Source organism: Panulirus ornatus, chromosome 5 (genome assembly GCF_036320965.1).
Source record: "Panulirus ornatus isolate Po-2019 chromosome 5, ASM3632096v1, whole genome shotgun sequence".
In the NCBI taxonomy this organism is placed as follows: Eukaryota; Metazoa; Arthropoda; class Malacostraca; order Decapoda; family Palinuridae; genus Panulirus; species Panulirus ornatus.
The window spans coordinates 30,776,405-30,786,897 of NC_092228.1; the positions used below are offsets into that span (position 1 = coordinate 30,776,405).

The 10,493-nt window shown below is 45.2% G+C and overlaps 1 protein-coding gene across 1 annotated transcript in view; it reads left to right on the forward strand.

The window, feature by feature from the left end:
- The window catches only part of LOC139748797 (uncharacterized), a 32,871-nt gene extending 22,792 nt beyond the window's left edge, over positions 1-10,079 (forward strand). The window contains exons 3-5 of the mRNA XM_071662231.1: positions 7,465-9,222; positions 9,348-9,497; positions 9,751-10,079. Coding sequence (XP_071518332.1) covers positions 7,465-9,222; positions 9,348-9,497; positions 9,751-10,079 — 2,237 coding nt within the window. The remainder of the gene's footprint in view (positions 1-7,464; positions 9,223-9,347; positions 9,498-9,750) is intronic.
- Positions 10,080-10,493: the final 414 nt, after the last annotated feature.

Sequence of the window (10,493 nt, forward strand, 5' to 3'; positions counted from 1 at the left end):
ACACACACACACACACACACACACACACACACACACACACACACACACACACACACACACACACACACACACATACATACATACATACACACACACACATACACACACATACACACACACACACACACACACACACACACACACACACACACATACATACATACATACACACACACACATACACACACATACACACACACACACACACACACACACACACACACACACATACATACATACATACACACACACACATACACACACATACACACACACATACACGCACATACACACAAACACACACATACATACATACACACACACACATACACACACACACACACACACACACACACACACACACACACACACACACACACAAACAAACACACACACACACATACACACACGCACATACACATATGTATATTGGAAAGGATCACAGTTTTGCGTGTGTTCAAGTATATTCCTATGAGTCCACGGTGAAAATGAAACACGATAAGTTCCCAAGTGCACTTTCGTGTAATAATCACATCATCAGGGGAGACACAAGAGAGAAATAACAGTCACTTGATATACAAAATGTTTACCAAATGACATTCTAGCTATGTCTCTTCGTTGTATATCAACTGACTCTTATATTTCTCTCTTGTGTCTCCCCTGATGATGTGGTTATTACACGAAAGTGCACTTGAGAACTTATCGTGTTCCATTTTTCCCGTGGACTCAAAGGAATATATACACATCCATTCCCGTCGCCACCCCGCCACACATGAAATAGAATCCCCTCTAGCGAGGTAGCGGTAGCAACAGACAACAAAGGCCACATTCGTTCACGCTCAGTCTATAGCTGTCATGTGATAATGCACCGAAACCACAGCTCCCTTTCCACATCCAGGCCCCACAAAACTTTCCATGGTTTACCCCAGACGCTGCACATGCCCTGGTTCAATCCATTGACAGCACGTCGACCTCGGCATACCACAGCGTTCCAATTCACACCTTGCACACCTTTCACCCTCCTGTATGTTCAGGCCCCGATCGCTCAAAATCTTTTTCGCTCCATCCTTCTACCTCTAATTTGGTCTCCCGCTTCTCCTTCCCTCCACCGATGATATATGTATCCTCTTTGTCAATCTTCTGCACTCATTCTCTCCATGTGTCCAAACCATTTAAATGCACCCTCTTCTGCTCTCTCAACCACAGTCTTTTTATTACTACACCTCTCTCTTACCCTTTCATTACTTACTCGATCAAACCACCTCACACTGTATATTATCCTCAAATTTTTCATATCCAACACAGCCACCCTCCTCCGCACAACCCTATCTATAGCCCCATATAACATATTTAGAACCTCTATTCCTTCAACTTCCCCATTTTTCCTCTCCGAGATAACGTTCTCGCCTTCCACACATTCTTCAACGCTCCCAGAACCTTCACCACCTCCCCCACCCTATGACTCACTCACGCTTCCATGGTTCCAACCACTGCTAAATCCACTCCCAGATATCTAAAACACTTCACTTCCTCCAGTTTTTTCTTCATTCATACTTACCTCCCAATTAACTTGCCCCTTAACCCTACTGAATCTAATAACCTTGCTCATATTTATATATACTCTCAACTTTCCTTTTTCACACACTTTACCAAATTCAGTCACCAACCTCTGCAGTTTCTCACAAACCTCTACAGTTTTTCACCCGAATCAGCCACCAGCGTTCTATCATCAGCGAACAACAACTGACTCAGTTCCCAAACCCTCTCATCCACAACAGACTGCATACTTGCCCCTATCTCCAAAACTCTTGCATTCACTTCCCTAACCACCCCATCCATAAACAAATTAAAGAACCTTGGAGACGTCACGCACCCCTGCCGCAAACCGACAATCACTCGGATCCATTCCCTTTCCTCTCTTCCTACTCGTACACATGTCTTACATCCTTGGTAAAAACTTCTCACTGCTTCTAGCAACTTACCTCTCACACAGTATATTCTTAAAACCTTCCACAATGCATCTCTATCAACCCGATCATATCCCTTTTCCAGATCCATAAAAGCTACATACAAGTACATTTGATTTCTAAGTATTTCTTACATACATTATTCAAAGCAAGCACCTGATCCACACATTTTCTGAACTTCTGAAATTACACTGCTCTCCCCCATCTGATGTCCTATACATGCCTTTACCCTCTCAATCAATATCTTCTCATATAATTTCCCAGGAATACTCAACAAACTTATACCTCTGTAATCTCAGCACTCACCTTTATTCCCTTTGCCTTTATACAATGGCACTATGCCAGCATTCCGCCAATCCTCAGGCACCCCACCATGACTCATACATACATTTAAACAACCTTACCAACCGATCAACAATACAGTCACTCACTTTCTTGATAAATTATACTGAAATTCCATCCAAACCCGCCGCCTTGCCGGCTTTCATCTTCCTCAGAGCTTTCACTATCTCTTCTCTGTTTACCAAATCATTCTCCCTAACCCTCTCACTTCGCACGCCACCTTGATTAAAACACCCTATATCTGCCACTCTATCATCAAACACATTCAACAGACCTTCAAATTACTCATTCCATCTCCTTCTAACTTCATCATTGCTTGTTATTATTTCCCCATTTGCCCCTTCACCGATGTTTCCATTTGTTCTCCTTCTTACGCACGTTATTTACCTCCTTCCAAAACATCTTTTTATTCTCCCTAAAATTTAATGATACTCTCTCACCCCAACTTTCATTTACCCTCTTTTTCATCTCTTGCACATTTCTCTTGACCTCCTGCCTCTTTCATTTATACATCTCCCAGTCATTTGCAGTACTCCCCTTCAAAAATCGTCCAAGCGCCTTTCTTCTCTGTCGCTAACAACCTTACTTCTTCATCCCACCACTCACTACCCTTCCTAATCTGCCCACCTCCCACCTTTCTCATGCTACATGCATCTTTTGCGCAAGCCATGATTGCTTCCCTAAATACATCCCATTCCTCTCCAAGTCCCCTTACGTCCCGTGCTCTCACCTATTGCCATTCTACACTCAATCTCTCCTGGTACTTCCTCACACAAGTATCCTTTCCAAGTTCACTTATTCTTACCACTCTCTTTTCCCCGGTATTCTCTCTTTTCTGAAAACCCTTACAAATCTTCACCCTCGCCTCCACAAGACAGTGATCACATATCCCTCCAGCTGCCCCTCTCAGAACATCTACATCCAAAAGTCTCTCTTTTATATGCCTATGAATTAACACGTAATCCAATAACGCCCTTTGACCATCTCTCCGACTCATATATATATATACTTATGTGTATCTCTCTTTTAAGAATAGGTATTCCCAGTCACAAGTCCTCTTTGAACACACAAATCCAAAAGCTCTTCATCATTTCCATTTACAACACTAAACACCCCATGTACACCAATTATACCCTCAACTGCTACATCACTTATGTTCTCATTCAAATCACCCATCACTATAACCCGGTCTCGTGAATCAAAGCTGCTAATACACTCATTCAGCTGCTCCCAAAACACTTGCCTCATATGATCATTCTTCTCATGCCCAGGTGCATAGCCACTAATAGTCACCCATCTCTCTCCATCCACTTTCAGTTTTACCCATATCAATCTAGAGTTTACTTTCTTACACTCTATCACATACTCCCACAACTCCTGTTTCAGGAGTAGTGCTACTCCTTCCTTTGCTCTTGTCCTCTCACCAACTTTTGACTTTATTCCCAAGACATTCTCAAACCATTCTCCCGCTTTACCCTTGAGCTTCGTTTCACTCAGAGCCAAAACATCCAGGTTCGTCTCCTCAAGCATACTACCAATCTCTCCTCTTTTCTCATCTTGGTTACATCCACACACGTTTAGACACCCCAATCTGAGCCTTCGAGGAGGATGAGCACTCCCCGCTTGACTGCCTCCTGCTGTTTCCGCTTTTAGAAATTTAAATACAAGGAGTTAAAAACCTAAAGGTTATGATCAGGTCACCACTAACTCTTCTCTGATGTATTTCCGTATGTGTATTTCCGTATAACGTCAGTTAAGTGAAGATGAAAAAAGATATAATGAAATACATAGGAATAAGTGAATTATGCGCATCATTATCCGATCATCATGCACATTATCATCATCCTACCTTCATGCTCATCATCATCCTACCATCATGCACATCATCATCATCCTCCCATCATGCACATCATCATCCTACCATCATGCACATTATCATCCTACCATCATGCACATCATCATCCTACCATCATGCACATCATCATCATCCTACCATCATGCACATTATCATCCTACCATCATGCACATCATCATCCTACCATCATGCACATCATCATCATCCTACCATCATGCAAATTATCATCATCTTACCATCATGCACATCATCATCATCCTACCATCATGCACATCATCATCATCCTACCATCATGCACATCATCATCATCCCACCTTCATGCACATTATCATCATCCTACCATCATGCACATCATCATCCTACCATCATGCACATCATCATCATCCTACCGTCATGCACATCATCATCATCCTACCATCATGCACATCATCATCATCCTACCGTCATGCACATCATCATCATCCTACCATCATGCACATCATCATCATCCTACCATCATGCACATTATCATCATCCTACCATCATGCACATCATCATCATTCTAAAATCATGCACATCATCATCATCATCCTACCATTATGCACATCATCATCCTAACATCATGCATATCATCATCATCGTACCATCATGCACATCATCATCATCGTACCATCATGCACATCATCATCATCCTACCATCATGCACATCATCATCCTACCATCATGTACATCATCATCATCCTACCATCATGCATATCATCATCCTACCATTATGCACATCATCATCCTACCATCATGCACATCATCATCATCCTACCATCATGCACATCAACATCATCCTACCACATGCACATCATCATCATCCTACCATCATGCACATTATCATCATCCTACCATCATGCACATCATCATCATCCTACCATCATGCACTTCATTATCATCCTACCATCATGCATCTCATCATCATCGTCCTACCATCAAGTACATCATCATCATCCTACCATCATGCACATCATCATCATCCTACCATCATGCACATTATCATCCTACCATCATGCACATCATCATCCTACCATCATGCACATCATCATCATCCTACAATCATGCATATCATCATCCTACCATCATGCACATCATCCCCCTCCCATCATGCATATCATCATCATCCTACCATCATGCACATCATCATCATCCTACCATCATGCACATCATCATCATCCTACCATCATGCACATCATCATCATCCTACCATCATGCACAGCATCATCATCCTACCATCATGCACATTATCATCATCCTACCATCATGCACATTATCATCATCTTACCATAATGCATATCATCATCCTACCATCATGCACACCATCATCATCCTACCATCAAGCATATCATCATCCTACCATCATGCACATCACCATCTTACCATCATGCACATCAGCATCCTACCATCATGCACATCATCATCATCCTACCATCATGCAAATTATCATCATCCTACCATCATGCACACCATCATCATCCTACCATCATGCACATCATCATCATCCTACCATCATGCATATCATCATCCTACCATCATATACATCATCATCCTACCATCATGCACATCATCATCCTACCATCATACACATCATCATCATCCTACCATCATGCACATCATCATCCTACCATCATACACATCATCATCATCCTACCATCATGCACATCATCATCATCCTTCCATCATGCATATCATCATCCTACCATCATGCACATCATCATCATCCTACCATCATGCACATCATCATCATCCTACCATCATGCACATTATCATCATCTTACCATCATGCACATCATCATCCTACCGTCATGCACATCATTATTATCCTACCATCATGCATATCATCATCCTACCATCATTCACATCATCATCATCCTACCATCATGCACATTATCATCATCCTACCATAATGCACATCATCATCATCCTACCATCATGCACATCATCATCATCATCCTACCACCATGCACATTATCATCATCTTACCATCATGCACATCATCATCCTACCATCATGCACATCATTATCATCCTACCATCATGCATATCATCATCCTACTATCATGCACATCATCATCATCCTACCATCATACACATCATTATCATCCTACCATCATGCACATTATCATCATCCTACCATCATGCACATCATCATCATCCTACCATGATGCACATTATCATCATCCTACCATTATGCACATCATCATCATCCTACCATCATGCACATCATCATCATCCTACCATCATGCACATTATCATCATCTTACCATCATGCACATCATCATCCTACCATCATACACATCATCATCATCCTCCATCATGCACATCATCATCTTACCATCATGCACATCATCATCCTACCATTATGCACATCATCATCATCCTACCATCATGCACATCATCATCATCCTACCATCATGCACATTATCATCATCTTACCATCATGCACATCATCATCCTACCATCATGCACATGATTATCATCCTACCATCATGCATATCATCATCCTACCATCATGCACATCATCATCATCCTACCATCATGCACATTATCATCATCCTACCATAATGACATCATCATCATCCTACCAACTCCATGCACATCATCATCATCCATCATCCTACCACATGCACATTATCATCATCTACCATCATCATCCTACCATCATGCACATCATCATCATCCTACTATCATGCATATCATCATCCTACCATCATGCATATCATCATCCTACCATCATGCAAATCATCATCCTACCATCATACACATCATCATCATCCTACCATCATGCACAGCATCATCATCCTACTATCATGCATATCATCATCCTACCATCATGCACATCATCATCATCCTACCATCATGCACATCATCATCATCCTACCATCATGCACATTATCATCATCCTACCATCATGCACATCATCATCATCCTACCATCATGCACATCATCATCATCCTACCATCATGCACATCATCATCATCCTACCGTCATGCACATTATCATCATCCTACCATCATGCACATCATCATCATCCTACCATCATGAACATTATCATCATCCTACCATCATGCACATTATCATCATCGTACCATCATGCACATCATCATCATCCTACCATCATGCACATCATCATCCTACCATCATGCACATCATCATCATCCTACCATCATGCACATCATCATCATCCTACCATCATGCACATCATCATCATCCTACCATCATGCACATCATCATCATCCTACCATCATGCACATGACTAACCAATCTCTGTTATTTCCAGGGAGCCGACGAAGGGTAGGGAGAGATGTGGGAGGTAAGGGAGGAAGGCCCGCCAGGGAGGCCAGTAAGGTGGCTGGGGAGAAAGGGGTGGATGAAGCAAGACTTGGCTGGGGAGAGAGTAAAGGTGAGGGAGAGAGGGAATGGGTGAGCAGGCCTGCTGGGGGAGGCCAGGAGGCGGAGCCCAGCAAGCTGGGAGGAAGAAGGAATGTGGCCAGGAAGGCAGCCAAGGATATGACGTCTGCGGGAAAGACGGAGGAAACTGAGGACGAGAAGAGTTTAGAGGGAAAAAACGGGAGTGATTTGCGAAGAAGGAAAACAAGGAGGAGAAAAGGAAGGAAAATGAGGGAGGGAAGTGAGGAAGGAAAGATGAGCAAGAGAAGGGAAGGAGGGAAGACGTCAGGAGGAGAGTTAGAGGAAGGAAAACCAGAGATGGAGAAAGACAGACAAAAGGATAAGATAAAGAACGACAGTGGAAGGAGACAGAGGAAGACAGATGGAGTGAGACGGACGGGTCAAGTTAAACAAGATGAAAATGGAGGACGAAGAAGGAAAGACGGGAAGAGGAAGCAGACAAAGACAGCAGGGAAGAGGCAGCAGACAAAGAAAGCAGGGAAGAGGAAGCAGACAAAGAAAGCAGGGAAGAGGAAGCAGACAAAGAAAGCAGGGAAGAGGAAGCAGACAAAGAAAGTAGGGAAGAGGAAGCAGACAAAGAAAGCAGGGAAGAGGAAGCAGACAAAGAAAGCAGGGAAGAGGAAGCAGACAAAGAAAGCAGGGAAGAGAAAGCAAACAATGAAAGCAGGGAAGAGGAAGCAGACAAAGAAAGCAGGGAAGAGGAAGCAGACAAAGAAAGCAGGGAAGAGGAAACAGACAAAGAAAGCAGGGAAGAGGAAGCAGACAAAGAAAGCAGGGAAGAGAAAGCAAACAATGAAAGCAGGGAAGAGGAAGCAGACAAAGACAGCAGAGAAGAAGAAGCAGACAAAGAAAGCAGGAAGGGGGAAACAGACAAAGAAAGCAGGGAAGAGCAAGCAAAGAAAGAAAGCAGGGAAGAGGAAGCAGACAAAGAATGCAGGGAAGAGGAAGCAGACAAAGAAAGCAGGGAAGAGGAAGCAGACAAAGAAAGCAGGAAGGGGGAAACAGACAAAGAAAGCAGGGAAGAGCAAGCAAAGAAAGAAAGCAGGGAAGAGGAAGCAGACAAAGAAAGCAGGGAAGAGGAAGCAGACAAAGAAAGCAGGGAAGAGGAAGCAGGCAAAGAAAGCAGGAAAGAGGAAGCAGACAAAGAAAGCAGGGAAGAGGAAACAGGCAAAGAAAGCAGGAAAGAGGAAGCAGACAAAGAAAGCAGGGAAGAGGAAGCAGACAAAGAAAGCAGGGAAGAGGAAGCAGACAAAGAAAGCAGGGAACAGGAAGCAGACAAAGACAGCAGGGAAGAGGAAGCAGACAAAGAAAGCAGGGAAGAGAAAGCAAACAAAGACAAATGTAGGGAAAGGCAAAGTAAAAAGTGGAAGAAATGAACGAAGAATGAAAATGAAAGAAAGAAACAAGGGGAAGAGACGAGAAGACAAGAGAAAGAAGAAGAATGAACGAAGGAGAAACAAAAATAGCGAAGGTGGCAGCGAGAAGAGGTCCGATGGCAGGAACAAGAATAATGATAATAAGAAGAAAGAAGATAAAGAAAGATTAGGGAAACAAGGGAAAGATGATGACCAGGAGAGGACGGACGGCCTGGTCAAAATGGCGGACAAACAGAGAGCAACAAAGAAGGGTAAGTTGGCCAGCTGTGTGGGGGGATAAGCTGCCCCTGGCCCGGTACTAGTGTACCAGGCTGCAGGGTACCAGGCTGCAGGGTACCAGGCTGCAGGGTACCAGGTTGCAGGTACCTGGGTGCAGGGTACCAGGCTGCAGAGTACCAGGCCGCTGGGTACCAGGCTGCAGAGTACCAGGCTGCAGGGTACCAGGTTGCAGGTACCTGGGTGCAGGGTACCAGGCTGCAGAGTACCAGGCTGCAGGTTACCAGGCTGCAGAGTACCAGGCTGCAGGGTACCAGGCTGCAGGGTACCAGGCTGCAGAGTACCAGGCTGCAGGGTACCAGGTTGCAGGTACCAGAGTACACGGTACCAGGCTGCAGGGTACCAGGTTGCAGGGTACCAGGCTGCAGGGTATCAGGGTGTAGGGTACTAGGGTGCAGGGTACCAGGCTGCAGGGTACCAGGCTGCAGGGTACCAGGCTGCAGGGTACCAGGCTGCAGGATGCCAGACTGCAGGACACTAGGTTGCAGGGTACCAGGGTGCAGGATACCAGACTGCAGGGTACCAGGCTGCAGGGTACCAGGTTGCAGGGTACCAGAGTACACGGTACCAGGCTGCAGGGTACCAGGATGCAGGGTATCAAGATGCAGAGTACCAGGCTGCAGGGTATCCGCCTGCAGGGCACCAGGCTGCAGGGTACCAGGCTGCAGGGTACCAGGCTGCAGGATACCAGGGTGAGGGTACCAGGCTGCAGGGTACCAGGGTGCAGGGTACTAGGTTGCAGGGTACCAGGCTGCAGGGTACCAGGGTGCAGGGTACCAGCTTGCAGGATACCAGACTGCAGGGTATCAGGCTGCAGGGTACCAGGGTGTAGGGTATCAGGGTGTAGGGTACCAGGTTGCAGGGTAACAGGTACCAGGCTGCAGGGTACCAGGATGCAGGGTACCAGGATGCAGTGCACCACGGTACAGGGTAACAAGCTGCAGGGTACCAGGGTGTAGGGTACCAGGGTGTAGGGTACCAGGGTGCAGGATACCAGGGTGTAGGGTACCAGGGTGTAGGGTACCAGGTTGCAGGGTAACAGGTACCAGGCTGCAGGGTACCAGGATGCAGGGTACCAGGATGCAGTGCACCACGGTACAGGGTAACAAGCTGCAGGGTACCAGGGTGTAGGGTACCAGGGTGTAGGGTACCAGGGTACAGGGTACCAGGCTGCAAGGTACCAGGGTGCAGGGTACCAGCTTGCAGGATACCAGACTGCAGGGTATCAGGCTGCAGGGTACCAGGG